The sequence below is a fragment of the Lissotriton helveticus genome, chromosome 11 (genome assembly GCF_964261635.1).
Source record: "Lissotriton helveticus chromosome 11, aLisHel1.1, whole genome shotgun sequence".
In the NCBI taxonomy this organism is placed as follows: domain Eukaryota; kingdom Metazoa; phylum Chordata; class Amphibia; order Caudata; family Salamandridae; genus Lissotriton; species Lissotriton helveticus.
Window position 1 is genome coordinate 29932522 of NC_136072.1, and position 19932 is coordinate 29952453.

At 45.4% G+C, this 19932-nt stretch overlaps 1 protein-coding gene across 1 annotated transcript in view; it reads left to right on the forward strand.

Annotated features, from left to right (window-relative positions):
- TFRC (transferrin receptor) overlaps positions 1–19932 on the forward strand; it is a 120006-nt gene that overhangs the window by 14722 nt on the left and 85352 nt on the right. Inside the window, exons 2-6 of the mRNA XM_078668125.1 lie at positions 7243–7313; positions 8429–8636; positions 9636–9861; positions 13588–13728; positions 16198–16297. Of these exons, the coding sequence (XP_078524251.1) occupies positions 7281–7313; positions 8429–8636; positions 9636–9861; positions 13588–13728; positions 16198–16297 (708 nt within the window). The 5' untranslated portion in view covers positions 7243–7280. The remainder of the gene's footprint in view (positions 1–7242; positions 7314–8428; positions 8637–9635; positions 9862–13587; positions 13729–16197; positions 16298–19932) is intronic.

Consider the following 19932-nt stretch of genomic DNA (forward strand, 5'->3'; position numbering starts at 1 on the left):
GGCTCTATTATTACCCCAATATATAAAGCAGGGGACCGGGCTCTCCCCGAAAACTACCGACTAGTTGTCCTAATTGACAATGAGGTGAAGTACTTTGCAGGTTTACTGCTGGAGGAACTGCAGGTATGGGCTGCAAAGAAATCCCTGATACCGGTTTATCAGACAGGCTTTGTTAAAACAGTGGGCACGACGACTAATCTCCTAACTATGGGCCTACTAATAGACCAGGCAGAGACGAAAAAACTGCCCCAACATCTCTGCTACATAGATTATAGAGCGGCTTTTGACAACATTAACCGGAATCTCCTGTGGTAAAAATTAAAAAGCTGGGGATCTCAAAACCGCTGTTGGACCTGCTAATAAACCTGCACACGGAGATCTGGATACGGATGAAGGTGGGGGACGGCTCACTGCTGTCTAGGCGCATACCGACAAACAATGGCCTTAAGCAGGGCTGTGTCTTGGCCCCAACACTGTTTAATCTGTTTTTGGGCGACTTGGCGCCAATTTTGACTAACTGCAATTCACATGCTCCTAAACTAGGAGGGTTTAACCTACCATGCCTCTTATATGCGGACAACATTGTTCTAATAAGCCACACTAAAGTAGGGCTTCAAAACCTCCTGAACACCACACAGAGTTATTACGAGGCAAATTATCTAAAAGTAAATCTCGAAACTATGACCATCAGTAAAAGAATTTTTTTTTACGTGGTTCTGGAAAAAATCTCGCATTAACCACTTGAATGCTATGGGAATTCCCCTGCTGTGCTGGGATTTCGGGATCCTCATGCTTTCATGACGAGCTGGGCTCGTCATCAGTGTAGCAGCAGGCTACTTCATGAAGAGCCCAGCTCGTCATGAGCGTGGAAGGGGTTAAAGACACGCCAATATATAAATATTTAGGCGTGAAGATTGACAACGGCGGTCGATTCAGTGTACAAAGGTCTAGCATTAAAGGCAAAGGGATTGCTTTAAAAACCTTGAATAATAAGCTATCTGGTCCATCATTAAAACCTTTGGTACAAGCTATTCGAGCCAAATTACTGCCTACAATCACTTATGGAAGTGAGGTCCTACGAGGCAGAGATGCAACAATACTTGATAGCACAATCCTAGCCGCATATAGAATTATCTTTAGCCTTCCTAAGCGGACCTCCCCATCACAGATTAGGCTGGAGTTTGGCATCCAACAACAGCTCCTGGCACGTCGGGGGGGCTTATATCTGTGTATGGGACAACGTGAGGAAATCTGCACAAGGAACATTGAACGAATATCTGTGGAGGGAGATAGAGCAGTCTTCGACTTCGCCTGCAGCTAAATATCTAGCAAAAAGTCTTGTAAATACCGGGCTGGAACAGCTTTGGGCTTCCTCCCCAGATCACAAAACTTTCAACAAATTGGTAAAGAAATCTATCGAACACCAGTCGTGGGTACAAGATAAAACCGATTTCTCAAAGAACGCACGCTTGAATGATTTTGAACTCTTATTCGGCAAAAGCTCCTCAGAACTATTTTGGTCTGGGCTATGCCAAAAAGACCAAAATGTGCTTCTTAAGGTACAGATTAGGGTTGTTGCCCTGCATTCAGCATCTCCCACACTGGTTAAAAAAAAAAAGCAGGTTTGCCATGCCGGCTATGTGGTAACCTGCAATAAGATATGATTCACCTGCTATGCTCTTGCGAGAAAATGCAAGAGGAGAGGACACTTCTCTTGAAACACCATTTTATTCGATTTGGGATACGTACACGAAGGAGTGCAGTACTTGCCTGTTTCTCATCTCAGGACCCTCAACTGAGCTGCAGCCTTGTACAATTTTTAAAGGCTGTGGAAAAAATGCCAGGACTAGAATCTTGAACTGACCGGATCCTAACCTGTTTTAGAATACAAACTATGCCTACTGTCCAAATACTGTGTGATAAATGAAAGGCTAATACGATTTTATAACTAACGAACAGAACATCAATGTTCATACTATGATGGTTTTAAATGTGATTTTATATTGTGTTTTATCTTAATTCATATTTTGTATCACAGTGCATTGGTTTTAATTAACTGTGCAAATAAAATTCTCTTATCTTACGTTGAGTCCTCTAGGTAAAGGTGCTGTTAGGGTCTTTGGACGGAGCAAACGTGCTTGTTAAGGATTCAGCACGTTTACCAGAACGAAGTGAGGTATTCGCTGGCTTTGCTGTCGCGGGCTTTTGGGTAGCTGTGCTTGTTAAAGCAGTGAGTGTCCTGGATGTTGGCTTACAGTTTGTAAATGGTTCATTGATAAACTACCGGCACGGTATGTTTGGAGTGGATGTTTCAGTAGAACAGCGGGTTGGGCATCCGTGCTGAAGGGGCTCAGTGTGCTTTCATGTGACCAGTCATTCTAACCCAGTCTGTATCTTGAATCCCCTCTGCTGGCCTCCAGTAAGAGGAAAGTGGCCTTTAAAACCAGTTGCCAGAGGTGTCGCGTGTTTCATCTGACCAGAAGCCTCCTTTCTGTCAGCCAGGGCTTACTGATGACTCTACCTTTCGGGCTGGGGTTCAATCTTTTAATGTCTTGGCGCCTTCCTTTGGATTTTCTTCCTCGTTGTTCATTTCTGTAATCTCATTTTCACAACTCTCTCCATCTGACCGCTTACATGACCTTTGAATGCAGAGGTGAACACACTTCTGGCAGTGTGTAGTGGATTACAAACAGCAGCTGGATTTAGAGGTGCTGCAGGGCGCCTTCCACTCATTTTACTACTGCTAAAAGCGTGCAGTGTACTTTTATTTTAATTTTATTTTTATTCCCTTTGTACCTGTAGTACTTTGCTGTAGATGAGGCTCTCCAGGTAACACGCCTTTTAGCATGGGTGACTACTGCTTGCGTCACAGTAGTGACACGACTGATGGTTGAAGTCAGCTGATTGGTAGTTCTGGGGTACAGGCCTTTTTACCACATACCAGGGTCTGCAGGCCACCTAGTCAATCCCGGCGAGATTGGTGTGTTTGTATTGTATTTATATAGCGCTTCCTACCCCTGATGAGACATCTCAACGCTTTTTGGACATGAAGGGGTTAACTTATACTTAACATGGCCGAGCTTATACCTGAAAGCAAAAGCGCCGTCCAGCCTCTTTGCAAAAGCTTGGTGTAAAAGTGATACAGCAACGGATTGTGTGAAGATGGAACTGCACCAAAGTGTAATAAAAACACGTCTGAGCTAATTTACTTTAAAAAAAAAAAAAAAATTGAGCAGACTTTCTGAATCCCCTTGCATCGCATCCACACCTCAAACTAGTTCCTACGCGTTAACACTGGCAGCGTCTGAATGTGAAAACACGGTCCAGCTTTTTATAGTAGGCTCGATCTACCAGGTTAAGCACATTGTTTTGGGACGACCCCAAATTAAACAAGCAGTGTTGTGGGAGGGGCGGGCACAGGGAGATTAAGTGGCACGGTGGTCCCAGGTAGAATGGTGGAAAAATGAATAGCAGCAAAATAAAGCTGGGCGGGTGGTGGAACCTTCTGGAAACACAGGCACTCTGCAATGATAGAGTTTACCAAAACAAAGACAGTAAAGCTAAAGGATGGCTGTAATAGGCCAAAACTCCAGGGGAGGAGCAAGACAAAAGAAGGCGGAACTTATAAGGAAAAGAAACCACATGGAAGCAAGCATTTGCGAGTGACGCTGTCCTTAACCAATCCTCTGCAGTGGGTGGCATGAAAGCCCACGTAGCAAATACAGCATGTCTTCCCGACAGCGCATGCGATGTCTAGGCTCGACCTAAAAACCATGTATATCTTGTGTCTTGGCACATGCCGTTGTAACAGCAGGTTGCTGTGTCTGGCTCAGTTTACCTGCCCTCCAATTTAAGTGGTACAGGGGGACGGCTCGGCTTCGCTCTCTGGAGCGGGCTGGTTCCTTCCTGTGGCCTGAGAGAAACCGCCCCTTGATTAAGCCTGTGGCCAAGGACCTGGCCTCTGATATCCCCTGTACAATGGCGGGGGTGGGTTTGTTGCCTTTCCACCCATCCACATGTGCTTCGCAGTGACCAGAGAGGGAGCCTCTTCAAGAGACCTCGATTGCCTGAGGGCAGGCTAGGCGCTTATATGAACCATCCAATATCAAGCTTCATGGCACGTTTGTTATTGTGGGCAGCCTTTGGTTGGATTTATCCAGCTCCTTAGTGCTGCACCGCTTGAGTGATTTGGCTGTTGGCATGAACCAGTCACCGTCATTATGAACAAGCATTTACAATGCAATGCTCTCGGCATTATTAAAGCTAGAGCTATTGGCATTGCTTATGACTTTTTTTTTTGAGTTTTTTTTTTTAAAATCATAAATAAATGGCATTGTCATTTACATTCCCAATAGTGTAATCGTTCGCAATGCATGACCTATTGCATGCACTCTGCACTCTGAAGGAGGACCGCCCCGGAGGAGCCGGCGCAGGGAGCATGCGGGCACATAAGGCTGTCGCGGGCTCTACCCCTGGCGGCTCTCCTGCTGCTGGCGCACCGCCAGCCGCCAGGGGCTGCTGCTGCACGGGGAGCCCAAGGTAGGCCCCGGCCTGGGGGGACAGGGCACAGTGCCACCTGTGCCGGGAGGGACCGTGAGGGGGCCGGTGGGTACTGCATGCCTGGGAGGGAGCATGGGAGAGAGCATGGGAGAGAGCATGGGAGAGGGGGTGACCTGTAGAGGCTTATGTCTGTGAAGGTGTTCTACAGACTACTTTGATGGTGATTGTAAAGAACTGTGAAAAAATATAAATAAAGGAATATAAAATTGTGTATAGAACTGCACAGGAGTGAGGACAGGGGACGTAACTAAATCAAGGGATAGTGACGATGGAGAAATTGTGATTACGGATCACGTGGGATACTGATGACGAAGAAAGAATAGACCGGACACGAAGAAATAATGTCGAATAATAATGACTAATGAATGAAGGGATGGCTACCATGGAGGAGGAATGGCCCCTATATGAAGGAATGGCGAACACAAGGACAAGATAACGACTGAATGAAGGGACGGTGAAAATGAATAAGCAGATGGTGAAAATTAAGAAATAGTGGACACCTAATTACTACAAATGTGCAACGACTACGGGATGAAGGGACGGTGAAGTTGGGACAACGGTGACCACTGGAAGGAAGGCAAGAGAACAAGAAACGAACACTGGTTGCCGTAAACCCTGCCATGAAGGAAGAATGACCACGAAACAGTGGAGCTGCAAACGCATACATAATGGACTCTGATAGGTCGGTTTCTGGTTGGTTTGCCGTTGCCTATCATCCCTGGCACCGCCCTCCCGAGATAAGCCGCAAGCTGCTGAATGGGAAAGGCCAAGCCAGCACAACAACCCCTAGAAGGCACCGGGAAAACACGAAGCACAAAACCAGCAGACTCTAAAACACAGCTGGAAAGGTGGTTTGTGGCTGGAGGCCCCGCATATTTCAGCTCGATATCACTTCTAGCAAGAAGCACTTCCTTAGCAGCAGTAATCACTTGTTTCCAGAAGCGCTCTGAGAGACTGCTGGGGACGGGAGGGTAGAGGGAGGAGGGAGACTGGATGGAGGCGAGCTGGGAGTGAGAGTGCAGGGAGGTGGGAGGTTACAGGGGAGAGGAGCGCGCAGGACGAGAAGCGCCGAGAGGGAGCCTGCCGGAGCAGGGAGCTACGGACTGGGAGGACGGGTGAGAGCGAAAGGGAGTAGGGAGGTGGGAGTCTGCAGGGAAATAGCAAGAAGGAGACCAACGAAAATCAATGGAACAGTGGGAAAAAGAAACGAGGAAAGCGAGAGCAGCCTACCTCAACCTTACCAGCAGCAAAATGGCGGCCTCAAGCTTCCAACATTTTTCGGATTCGGGGGCGTGTTTTGCTGTCCTGAGTGACGGACGACGTCACAAGCTAAAGAACCGCAAAACTTACGCCCCCGAATCCGAAAGAGACTGGGCTTGTTTGGAGTGACTCCCTTCTCTTCCAATGGCTGGCCTCCGTTTAGGAAGCCAGCCAATGGAAAGGAACGGAGCTGAGAGGTGGGTTTAAACTGCCCTACTCCAAAACCTAAGATCTCCGGACCGGAAGCTGCTTCGCAGCTTATAGGTCCCTCGACCTAAAAAGCAGCCAGTACTCTTGGCATCAGAGAAGCACCGCATCATTCCCAGAGAGCTGCGGCCATGGAGAGGAATTTTGAGACTTTGTTGCCGTGTTGTTGGGGTCCGCTTGCAAGACAGCCAGCACTGCGGATTTCCCTACTCGTTGCATGTGTGTGATGGGTGGGAGGTTTGGGGCGCAAGGGGCATGCACCAGAAGAGATTCTTCTCCTGTCTGTTGTGTCCAGTCTCCCCCCTGAGGCCTGCAAGGCTGTGTGTGACCCACCAGTTCTCTTCGATGCTGTGCCATTGCTGAGGGACAGGGGACACCCCTTCATTGTGGCCCTACAGCTGCCTGCGCTCTGAGGCAGAGGGTATTCTTATCCTAACTTTGCCCAAGCTGGCATCCCAAGCCGACCTCTGGGCTGCGTGGCTGAACAAGACCTTTGCAAGGCAGTAACTGGCATCCGGACGCTGAAAGTGACTGATTCGCCCCTGTGGGGGAACCATTCATTCAAGCATTCTCGCTGACCTGAACTCGTGCCTGGACTACATCCACGTGAAACCATTGCTTGTGCTGCTGTGTGCGTGAATTCACAAGTGCGCTTTGGGTAAGAATTTCTACATGCAGTATGGATTCTACTCTGGCACCAACCAACTCTTAACTGAATAAACTAGACTTTGTGAAGTCTTGACATTACAGGCGCCATTTAATTGTTGCCAAATGTTTAGTTGTATACCTAGTTTTCTAAACCTACGTTGATCGTCCAAATGTAAACCTTAACCGTTTGACTTTGTCAGTGAAAAGTGCTTCTGCGTTGATTGGATGAGTGCTAGAGTTAGTACCTGGTATGAGTTACGTGGATGGGAGAATTCATTCATTAGGACCGGTGTTCATTTGTCGAAGTTGGCGATTGTAACTGCATCCAGTGACTTCCCCCTCTGATGTGGGTCTCATTCCACCTGAATGTTTTATGTGACGAGACTACTGATTCTGCATATGCCAGTTCTCTTGGGCTTTTATTTTAATCTGGTTATTTTCTAGTATCTCGGAGAGGCTTGTCTGAGCGGTCTCATGGAATGCATACATGGTTGTGGGTCTCGTTGGCAAGACGACGTGGTTTATTTTGCTGCTGAATTTTTTTTTTTTTTCTTCCATTTTCTTCAGGTTGGCAAAGTTTTGGGCGAAGCAGTCATTTGGAAACCATGGACCAGGCTAGGTCAGCGATATCAAACATGGTGAGTCTGCAATCCTTCCACCACGTTATATAATTTTTACAAATATTTATTTCAATTAGTACTAAACTGACAACTAGTTGTGCTGATGATGCTTATTCCCCTGAATAATTCTAAAACTGGAGTGTAGAAGGTAGTCCGTTGAGTAGGAAGCGGGTGCAATTCAGCCTCCATGACCTTCTGCAGCTACATGCTCTTAGTATTTCTCCATCCTTCCAATTAGGCTGCAGATGTGCAAACATTGGGCTTTTGGACCTTGCCTTTAAATATGTTAATGAGCCGTTGAGTGGGCGTGCCTGAAGTGCAGCAGTTCCCTTGTGCTGGGCTTATTTTGAGAAATGGCCACACTAGATCAGCCTCTCCTTCAAGCGGTTGGTCTGTTTTTAATACGGTTTGCCAATAGACGTGTAGGAAACCTCAATCTGTGCTCCATGCCCTTCGCTTGTGTAGCCCTGTGTCTTGGATTTGATTCCACACAGATTCCGTGTTGTGCCAAGCATTTGCTTTATTGTTTGCGCTCTAGTCTGTCTTGCAGCAGTGTTTGTGTGCATCTTCTCCGGGTGGGAACATTTCCCCCATAATTGAAATTATAGAGTGCAGCGGCATTCTCTGGGTAGCAACAAAATAATCATGCTGTAGGAATAGTTCCTTTCCATCCCCCCCTTACTATTCCACTTAATTGTATTTTGTGTAGATAGGAATGTGTGTACCGTGAAGCTGGCCTTCCATATTGGAAATTGTTCTTCAGTTTAATTATTCCTTCCTATGTGCCTCAAACTGTTTTCTGTGTCGTACTTTGGAACATGCTTGGCTACTGCCAAAGTTCTCCTGTTGCTGCTTAGTAATGCCTCCTAAACACCTTTGGGTGTGAATGCCATGCAACCGGTCTCGTGGTAGTCAAACACTTGTATTGGACTGACTTGCCTGTAGCTGGTGTTGGACTTTGTTTATCTTCTTTGGTGTGCTCCACCACCATAAACTGGCCTAGTGTGACATACAGCTTTCCTTTTTAGAGGGGTTTTGTGCCTGATGAAGTGTATAAAGGTTGGTTTAGGCACGAGTAACTGAACTACTGCCGTATGTGATTGTTAATTTATTTTGTTTGTGTCTTAATTCAGTTTAGTGGGGAGCCCCTGTCGTACACCCGCTTCAGCTTGGCTCGACAAACTGATGGAGATAGTCACGTGGAACTGAAGATGGCTGAAGACGAAGAAAATAACCACACTATGAATGACCACACTCTGCACCACAAAACGGTACCACCCCGCACCAGGAGTCGGGCGTTTTGCTTTTTCTTCGTTGGAGCAGCCTTAATTTTCTTGATTGGTGAGAATCGGCGAAAGGCCTGTTATCCATACTAGTAGGTTTGCGTTTCAGTTTAGGACTTATAAAGTGGTTGCTTAAGTCCACACAAATAACTGCTTGATCAACCCATTGGTTGGCTTTACTCTTGACTGCTTTGTAGCACATCCAGGCTTGCTTATTAAAAATATGTTGCCTCTGCCATAGGTCTTCGGCGGACAACTTGCAGAACTGTACAGTGCATGTAACAGTAGTCCCTTTACACTATTAAAGCTTAGGTGCCATTTTCCTCCCCGTTCTGTTGCTCTCCAGCTAAAGTTGCACTATCCAAATACTATTTAGTTAACCAAATCGCTTTCTATTTGTATGTCTGGTACTGTTATCAGTTTTTCTATAAACTATCTTGCAGTGTTGCCTTAATTTTTAGAGCTGGTTGTGCTATTTGAGGGCTGTACTGTATTTGTAGTTTAGGTTTGAAAAGAAATAGATTTTAACATAAGTGGATGTGTCTGTTTTGCAGCTGGCCTTAGTTTGATGTCCAGCAAGGATGTTTAGAGATACACAATACAAGCAACCTTTGCTTCATTGGGTTGGTGTGGTTGATCGCTTTTTAATCTTAATTTTCTGTTGATAAATACTTTCTCTTTCCATATCCTCCCAAGCCCAGTTTCTCGTCCAAATTCCTACCCCATAAACATTGAGGCCTTTTAGTAAAGGCACAACAAACGCTTTGACTGATGGTGTACAAAATAGCCAGATGAATGGAAGCCTGAGGTGTGGAGGCTAAGGAGCTGTTGACAACTTGTGCTGTTTTGGCCAGTTTAGCTGTGGCATGTCATGCAAATGGTTCTTAAGACTGGTACCGATCCACCTCTGAAATGCTGCTACAAACCTACACTTCTGCTCTTAGACAGAAGAGTGGGCTGGACTGTCCTAGAACCGTGTGCAGTTTGGTGTCATTCTAGCAAGGCTAAAACCCATTTTCATATACTACATGGTTTACTAACCACCTTCTCTCTGCAGGGTTTCTGATTGGATATTTAAGCTATCGTGGTCGAATGGTGGCAGCTCCGCAGTGTACTAATGGGGCAGCGGCTTGTCCATCATCCCCCAGCACAGACTCCCTTATGAAACTTGATGAGGAAGAGCCTGTGAAAGAGGACCCAGAACCACCCATGATCTATTGGAGTGATCTAAAGAAAATGCTGTCAGATAGCCTGAAGGCTGCCACCTTTCTGCCGAATATCAGGTATGGTTTTGGATGACCGTTTGTTACGGGTTGTTAAAACTGCCAGATGAAACCTATGTACTGAAAGCATTTTTCTTGTAAACCACATCAAACTGAACCATTCTGCATTTAGATCATTAGGTTTTTTCCTGATGTATAGACAGCCATTGAGAATATTTCCTTGTATACCTTGTTTGAGATGATGTAATATGTGTTTTAAGAAAGTTTTGTTAATTATACATGTTTTTTTTCGAGATGCTCAAAGTCCGCAAATTGAGTTTGGTGAATGTTATATGGATCATGACCCTTCAAGAGTGCACCGCAGGTGTCTGATCCATTTAACGTTTCTGCAGCTTTGGTATCTTCTATCTATTAATGTGTTAAAGCTTAAAGTTAGTTCTTAGCAAGGATTTTCATACAAATGACTTCTGATGAGCAGAAGTTCTCCAGAACGAAGGATTGCACATTAACTTGTCGAAGATCTAGCATTAAAGTGGGTCGGATACCGTTCCTGGTAGTGGTCCAGCCATAATTATGTGTATTTCTACTATAATGCAGCACAGACCATGCAGACTGCGGTTCATGAAATCTAATCTGAAGAGGGATTGGAGATGCTCCGACTGCCCCACCCCTGTTCTTTATCGCCGCAATTCACGGTAATTCAAAAGAATGTGAAAACAGACGACCACTTAGCCACTGACGCCGATAGCTAAAATTAACGTTGTGCCCATTTCTGCAAGGCCTAGGGAACCCTGGAACCGCTAGGTATTTGTACCAAATATTGCAAACTGCATCTGGATCTTGTGGAGCTCGGTGCAGTCGAAGGACCTCTTGCAACCTCTGTTGGGCCTTTTAGTTTGCAGTGGTTGTGCCATTTTGAATAGTGCAGTTGGAGCATGGAAGGACCCCTGAGCACTTTGAAAAAGCAGCGTCTGAGAAGAGATTGAAGCGCCCACGAGACACGAAAAAGTACTGCGCTTTGAAGGGAAAGGAGTGTATCAAGGTGGCACCTCCTGCCGAGCAGCACTGCGGTCTAGGTGGTACTTGGCATCTTAACGTAAGCTGCCAAGCGACGGGTAAACAAGCTTATACTATCCTCCTTTCCATTCGTGGTTTTCCATGGCTGTACTTGGAGCAGAGGCAGCGCTCTTGTTTTATGGCATGCTTGTCTCCTCACAGTGGTTCTTCATATCAGCAGACTAAATCTTGAGGGATAATGGCCACTGTTTGACTGTGCGTTTTTTGTGAGAGCAAAGTCCTGTAAGGATGAGCACGATGTTGGTACTTTCATTCCAGACTTTACCAATTTTAATTTGGGATTCCTTAAACTCAGACAGGGAGGATGTGCACCTGAGCGCTAAATAGGGAGAAGTAGTATAAGCTGCCTCACTGTCCACCGATATAGCAAGGATGCTGTCTCATCTGCCCTGGTTGTGATAGTCTGCAGGCCCCAGAGTGTATGGACCTTACTTGAAGTCACTGAGTAATTCTAAACTTTCAATTTTGAAGCATTTCAGGCACCTTTCACTCTGGCATATTTGCTGTTGGTACAACCCTACTAAGAGCCTCTGATTTCAGAAGGGGTTGCGTTTCTTTTCTCCAACATCAATGTGTTGTAACCCAAAGTCTAGCGAAAAGTTGAGACCAAAGACATTTCTACTGACATCTCTCCATCATTGCATCTTTGATGGGTTCACATGCTTGAGTTCTTTGTTTTTGCCATGCTGGGAACCCTCTTACAGTTAGCAGAACAGTGTACCATGCATTACACTGTTTGAAAGAGCCATAGACTACATAAAGCCAGAGTACCTTTATATGTGATCCGGACTTCAGCCAATCTGACACCTGGACCCATTGCGGTCATCTCCTCTCGGAGGCTTCAAGCTGTCCAGTGTCCTACAGCAAGTTCAGTCATGGCGTGTCCTTTGAACATCGGATTTTCCTAGATTTTGAAGCTTAACTTCAACTCTGCTTTCTAGCAGCAAAGTGTTCGACCTCTCTCTGAGTTGTCCCCACCCCTCCCTTCCCCCGCCCTCCCATTTCAAGCCTTGACGGCATAAGCCAAATGTATGTGTGTATCTTCATTACTTGCTCTCTTCTCCGTGATCATGTGCATTTCCATGACGGCATTGCTCTTCCATGCCTTTTTCCCACTGCCTGTACAGGTTGCTGTCAGTGTGCGTCTATTAGCAAAGGTCTCTTGCTAGAGAAGATGAAGGTAGTTATGTGTAACACCAGTTCCCTATTGAGTGTATTTTTGGAAATTAATGGATAACCCTTCCTAGTCCCAGGTGGGACTACAAAAATGGAGGCAGAGTTGATGCTGTAATATTTTGCGTCCTTGGCAGACCATCCGAAGTAATTGATAGACTAGTGTTTACCAGGCTGCTGGGTTTGAGTTTCTAGCGCTGCCTTTTGTAGCAGTGTTGATTTCCAGTAGGTTAGTGATGGTCCTACATCGAGACGCGTGCTGGGTGTATTCTGATATTGGGGATGTCTCTGCACCCCGCATGCACATGAGAATTCTGTATTGTATGCCAGATGCCTTGCACCCGAGAACAATGCTGGAATGATTGCAATGGTACAAAAGGGGGTGGTGATGGACGGAGCATCTGAACCAATCAAACACTCGCACCCAGTCAAAAGATCTGGGTTTGATCCATCACCGTTCTTTAGCCCACTCTGCCACCCCAGTTCAGACATGGCTATATGCAAATCAGTCTGACCCTGTGCCTCATCATCCATCACCACCCTCTTTTGTACCGCTTTTGGCCGCCATAAGTGTGGCAGGGTATGCTCATACGTGAGTCCCTTGCTCACTTTGCCACTGGATTCAAGCAAGCCGGCCTGAAGACGGCTGGAATGTCAGAAACCGGTCCTCGGAAGCTTGTTTCCGGTCCAGGGAAGACATGGCTTGGCAGTTCGGGCTGGACTGTTCCCATGAGGCACAGGGTCAGACTGATTTGCATATCGCCATGTCTGGACCGGGGTGGCAGAGTGGGCTAAAGAACGGTGATGGATTATACCCAGATCAGTTGACTGGGGGTGAGTGTTTGATTCAGATGCTCCGTCCATCACCACCCCCTTTTGTACCGCTTTTGGCCGCCAGAAGTGTGGCAGGGTATGCTCAGACGTGAGTCCCTTGCTCACTTTGCCACTGGATTCAAGCTAGTCTGGCTGGTGACGGCTGTAATGCCAGAAACCGGCCCTCGGAAGCTTGTTTCCGGTCCAGGGAAGGGAAGGCATGGCTTGGCAGTTCGGGCTGGACTGTTCCCATGAGGCACAGGGTCAGACTGATTTGCATATAGCCATGTCTGAACTGGGGTGGCAGAGTGGGCTAAAAAACGGTGATGGATTAAACCCAGATCTTTTGACTGGCTGTGAGTGTTTTGATTCAGATGCTCCGTCCATCACCACCCCCTTTTGTACCGGAATGATTGCAACTGCATTACCTGATTAGCTTTGTAAAACTCAATAAAAAGGCTTTAAGTTTGTTATGGTCCTTTAAAACCTGCGTATTTTCTGAATGGCAGTCAGTGTTTTGCTGATGAGGTATAGGGTGCTGCTGATAAATAGTGTCAGAATGTAGGGGGTATTTTCTTTAGGTTCTAGAATGCATCTTTCAAATGGATGGCGATGAACCTTGTGCAGTTTGCTTGCTCTTTCTATTATGATTACCACATGTGAAATGTTATATGTTAAACAATTACTTGAGTAAAACATATGTTTTTTTCTTTTACCTTTCAGGAAAGTTTCTAGTTCAGCCCATGAAGCAGGATCCCAGCAGGATGAAGATCTAGCTTCATATATTCACGATCAGTTTACCCAGTTCTCTATGGATAAAGTCTGGTATGATGAGCATTACGTCGCACTCCAGAGTGCTGGCAGGTAAGCTTGATGAGCTGCTCGAAGAGAATGTGCAAACAAGTATTGTCGTGCTCTGCTTTTAAACAACCAGAAGGTTTGAAGCATTGTACTCTTGCAGCCTGACTTCGTGTCAGCTGCTGTAGTAAGACCCTTAACTGTTTTCAAATTCCCTTTTGTTGGACCTTGTAAAAAGAATGTATTTTACATAAAACAATGTGCTATCCGTTGTAGTGTATTTTTTTTTTTTTTGTGTGGACTGCGTTGAGTTATACATTTTGTAAACTGGCCTTTCAGCACGTAAAAGCAAATGCAGACTTGAATCCAAATATGCCACTGGAGGGAGGGTGGGCAGTGCCCTTTTGGAAAAATGTATCGTTTTGTGTAATCTTTATTGATGGTCAACTTTAGAATAATTCTCCTGGTATGTGCTTGCACCCCAAAACCCTGCCTATTTAATGATTGTCCATAGAATTATGCACACAGGGCTATTGTCCATATGATGAACAGCCAAAACACTGTATTTATTCAGTTGTGCAGTCTGAGGGACTTAATTTTACTTCTGACTATTGGCTTTCAATATAAGGCTCCTGTAGATTCCAGTTGCCATGATGCTTTGTTCTGTTGGGTGCTGCTGTGAGTGACTTTAAAAAAAAAAGTTTTGTACTTTTTCTCCTCTTGTGAGAAGGAACTCGGAAACCTGGATAGTTGACACCTCCCTTTTCTAAGGGATTTCTCTCAGAAACCTATTTCTGTCATAGTGTTACTCAGCATCTTGAGCTGCCATCTATGAAGTTAACCTGTTTACTTCCTTTTCCACGTATTTTGTCCATCAGAATACCTTTTGTAGTCATGAAGTGCCCTACCTGTGGCAGAAAATGCTGCTTCAGACCCTCCAGGTTTTCGTGGGTGCAGAATTTCACGCACCCCCAAAAAAGAATGTGTTCTTCTCTACTGATCAACAACTATCCTGAAACACGTGTCTAGAGATACACCGCACTGGCTGCACCAACAGGGGTGAAAAAATAAAGCCTGACACTGAATTAGGTGTTAAAATGTCCTGCATTTACTATGGTGCATCGGGGCAAACAGTGCTGGGATGTGAGGCAATGTGCGCCCACATACCTCAGGTTGTGTGGGGTGTTTACCGTCACCCCAATCTATCAGTGATTGTGAGTTCTCTCAAAGAATATCCAGAAGGACTGAGAAGGCCTCATACTTGGAAGGGAGGAATGACATTGACATCTTGGTAAGAGAAAGAAGGCTGATAAATAAGCCAGCCAGTCCTTCTCAAGATGCCTGCACTGTAGGGGAAGATCTAAGGAAAGGAGGAAGAAAGATGAAAAAAAATTCCATATCTCTCCCAATCAACATCTAAGATCTAAAGAACTCTGCAGTCAGACTCCTCCTGGATCTCTGGATGAACCCACATCACCCCCTACCTCCGGGCAGTCCACTGGCTCCCTGGACAGAAAAGATGCCAGTTCAAGCTCCTGCCCCATGCATACAAGGCCCTACACCAGACCGATCTGTGCCCCTTTCTCCAACTCCCTTCCCCCCCCCCCCCCACCATCCTCCTGCAGCCAATGTAGCAGATTTGGAGGTCGCTCCTTCTCCTCTGTAACAGTGAAGACTTGAAACTAGCTACCCGTGTATCTACAGACCTCACTAGCTCTTCCAGAGTTCCAAAAGTCCATGAAGATCGGGCTATTCTGCTTATCAATTGGACCCTGCCAGTGCCTAGATACCCTCACGGGTGACCAGTCGTGATTTATTACTGCACTTGTTCTTTGCCCACCCATATCCATGGCTCACAAGTCTATAACTTTGACTTCAGGGCTCTGATCTTTATTTAGACTGCAAACTACTACACCACCCAGACTTGGCTATTATTTGAGGGGCTGCCTCTACAAGCTTAAATGTATCCTCACATTGTTTTCTGGCGGGCCTTCTCTGTTATGGCTGGTCCTCAAAAGGAAGGTTGCTTTATTCTCTTTTGGTATCCATGGATGTGAATATAATGAGCTTGGAAAGAAATATTCAGCTATTCTACGCACTTTATACAAGAATGTATTCCAATGAATTGTATTCGGGCAGACCACGCCAATCTTCTGCCTGTTGTACGCCGCCTTTTGCTTCTTTTTTCTGTTTGTTGCCAGCCTGCCTGCTGGAATGGATGCCTTGCTAAATAAGCAAACTACATGGTGTGGTAAACTTTGGCTTTGTTCTAAATTCTCTACATTAATCACTTTTCTGTTCTGACTTTAGCTCCGATAATCAACTGGCCAGTATTTTTTGGCAATTGATGGGCTGAGGGAAACTAAGCATTCCTAATATGTGATCAACAGTGGTTTGTGGGGGCATAAATGCTCCTTTGTATTGTTTCACAAAATAAAGCTTTGGCGTCTTTGGTCCGTATTGATAGAATTGCATGTTATTGATCAGTTAGTGGCTGAGTCACTCCTACATTGACTAAATATTGTTTTATTATAGTCAACCGAACACTGTCTTGTTGGTAGGCAAAGCTGGGGAGAAGATGGAATCCGTCGACAGTCCTTCATACGTGGCATACAGTGCAAAGAAAACCGCCATCGTAAGTAGCGAATAGTAGGAAGGCTGGTTGGTCTCAATTGTCTGCTCCAAAAATGTCACTCTGTTTAAATGGTAGCAGTTTAGGATGGTGCAGTGGGTTTTGATTCCCAATTGGTGGTTCTAAAATTTGAAACATTGGGCTTTTATTTTATTCAAAGGCTTGAATAATCCTTGCCCTCAGTAATCAGTGTTAGTGCACCGGTGTATTCACACACTTATACGATCCTGAAACTGCCATAGTTTGTGTATCTGCCTCCACTATGTGAGCGGTCTCTGGCGATTGAGATTGAGACGGAGTATCCATTTTATGTATTTATTTTTTACCTGCTGACCATGATATCCTTGGAGAGCGGTCTATGAATTCCTGAACACTTGTTGTTCGTTTACTGTCCAGCCTGCTCATTTAGACCAGTCGCCTTCAGCCACTGAAGATGAGCAGTCCCCCATCTATAAAAGTGTTTTTCTTAATATTCATACATGTTAAATAGATTTGCCCATGTGTGGTATCCAAGCACAGCTTTAACACAGAGTAATAAATACTCCAACGAAAGGTACCATTTAGTTTACATCTTTATCTTTTTGGAAAGCGCATCTACAAGAAATGATGTCTAGAAAAACGTATTCGAGAACCAAGAATGTAATGGAACTCCGAATAGCATCACCAAGCAAAAAAAAGTTGGTTCCCTTCGAAAGAGGAAACAATAAATGTATAATAGGCATGCAAACTTTGCAGGAGAAAATAGAACACTGTCAAATATATCTCTGCCGTCCAGCATGCCACAGATTGCCAATAGCCAATGCTAACTGTCGCCCCCCCTTCTGATTTTATTTCCGGCCCACTAGAGTAGGATCTCAGGAACAGAGCTCTGGCTATTTTGCTTGTCTATATATTGATTTCTCCAGAATAAAGTTTGTATTCTTGGATTTGTCCTTTCCATGAAGGAATGCTTGAACCTAAAACCCCCTTCTACTCCTACCCCTTTGATACCCATTGCGGGTCTCTGAAGCTTATGGCTTTTCTACCAGAGTGCTGTGATCGGGAAAGTGACATTGAGAAGATCAGTTGGCAGTGAGCGCCTCCTGCTTAGTGGATGGCACAGCGTTGATGGAGACGGACAAGCTGTGACGTAGCCATTACATTGCAAGCTTGTAAATGTTACTTACAGGCACAGCGCATGGATCTCTGTCGATATTGTGCAGTATTGACATCAATCTGACGCAAGGAATGGCTGTCATGTCATAAAGATCATGATGCTGGTAACATTCAGTGCCGTCTGATTAGCTGAAAAACACCCGTAATAAACTGTAAACAATGGGTCATGCTGCCCAGCTCCCTATAAAAACCTGTTCAGGTTGATTGGGTACACATGTCCGCATTGTAATGTGTTCCTTGTTTATCATTCAGATTTAAATCCATTTGTGAACATAGAGTTAATGGTGCATCTTTGACACATCTTCTTCCCTAGTTATCCAGTATTGGGGTATCTTTCATAGATTCAAATGCCTGAATCATTCCCGCTCTCAAAGTGGGACCGTGGGACTCCCATCCCGACGACTGGGAATGATTCAGGCATGTGAATCTATGAAAGATACCAATACTGGATAACTGCAGTTACAGGTAAGTAACTTTTTTCTTATAGGTACATGCTCTGTTCATCTTACAGCTCCTGGGATACGCTAGGTGCCATATTTGTATTTCTGATCGAAAAGGTACCAAACCATTTTGCTTCTTGGTTGGGCTTTCAAACTGTTTATTTTGATTAGCATGATTGTAAGGCCAGCAATTAGGTACATGCACGTCTGGCATTCAGCGCAGGGGTTGGATTTGTTGTACCTTGGAGTCTAGAAAGACAAACTTTCTTGTAAAGTTATTTTCCAATCTATAGCTTTCCAACTCCAGCTAGAAGAGGGTACCCAACATCCATGCCTGCTTTAATCACTTTGTGGAGAGATTAGAGAAATAATGGTCTCTGCTGGTGGAGTTGGTGGTGCATATGTTTTAAAAGCTTTTTTAACTTTCCTGCATTTCTACCCTTAATTTTTATATACAATTTGCTTCAATGATTCTTTAAAATGGTGACTAGTGTTCACTTTCAAAAGGACCAGAACAAACCTGGTAACCTTTTGAATGTTTCACTTGTGAAGCATATGGCTCAAAAGCACCAGTAATGTCGGACATAATTTATGCTTGCTCCGAAGACCAGGAAAATGTGTCCTAATACCAATCCAAGCATTCACCTCCCAAGGAGTCTCTGCAGTAAGTGTTCTTACAGGTACACCGAGAAATCCGGTTTTGAATTCCAATGGATTTTATCCATTCTAGTGGCATTCATTGACACTGGCTAAAACATTTGTATCCAGACAGATGGAAAAAGACCATTTTTTTTTTTTATTGAATGGCGCTAATCATGGAGTTCAAAAGTGCAGAGATTGTGTTACCTTTCTTAGCTGAAGCAGACAAGTATATGCTGTTCTGATTTATGCTTTCTTAAGTTATTTGTGTTACTTTTATTTAGACCGGTTTTTAAATACTGTCTGCATTGGAAAAGCCATTAAGTTTAGGAAATATTTTTGGTTACCGAGAGTCCCATTCCGACGACTGGGAATGATACAAAAGCATGGGAATCTATGAAAGTTACCAATACAGGGGAACCACAGTTACAGGTAAGTAACTTGTTTCCTTCTGCTGTTCTGCTGTGCTGCCTGCTGCCCTCTTGCTTGGGAAATAAGAACTGGGCCTACAACTTCATCTTGAGCCCAGGCCCCAGAGTGATCTGAAGGGCTAGTCTGCTGGCCTTTTGATCTGAAGCTCTGGGACATGAAAGACTCCTCAAAAGCTCCTGGACCATTTGTCAGTGTGTTACGGACCCCACCAAGTGGTGCCTTTCAGATCCTGGGCGTGGCTCAGGAGCTCTTGAAATCAAGCTTTTGTTCTTTCACGCAACCGGGCTAGTTCACGCCAGAAGTTTGCCGCTCGACCGAAAATCCGTGTGAGCCACTGCCAGCCATCTCTTTGCAGAGCAAGCATGGATCGCTGTGGAAGAACGCCATCGCTAAGCTCAAGCCAGCCTGTAGGTGATGCCTGGACTGCTTTTTGTGCCATGCCGCTACACCCTGTAACTCTCTCCTCGCTCCCAGTGACCCTTTTCAATTTTAACAGCAGCCCGTCCGTAGGGGCTGAGGGACCATGCCACCCACATTTTTCCTGGAAAGAGTGCGTGTCAGTCTGAGTAAAGATCTGCCTGGCTGAGACTTCCTTTTCAGGTCAGGCAGCCAAAAGCTGAACATGTGCATAATGAGCACGCTTGGTGGCCTAAGCTGTATTTTGCCAGGTTCAGGATTTCTCTGCCTTGTGGGTGGGATATCCTCAGCCTTGTAATAGTGCCTCAAGACCCACATCCGCCCCCCTCTCCCCTCCGTGATGAGGGGTAGCGTCACCCATTGCCTCGGACCTGGATGCTTCAGTTTAAGCGCTGAAGTGCCCATTTCAGAGTGTCAATTAGTGACACATCGGAGTGGGGTGTGGTCAGCAGTCTCACTGGCCCATCTCACTGTGAGTAGGTTGGGAGTGCTACCTTTCCTCATTGGCTGACTGAAGGTGAGCAGTGAGGGAAGGCAGCAGTCCAATCCTAGGAT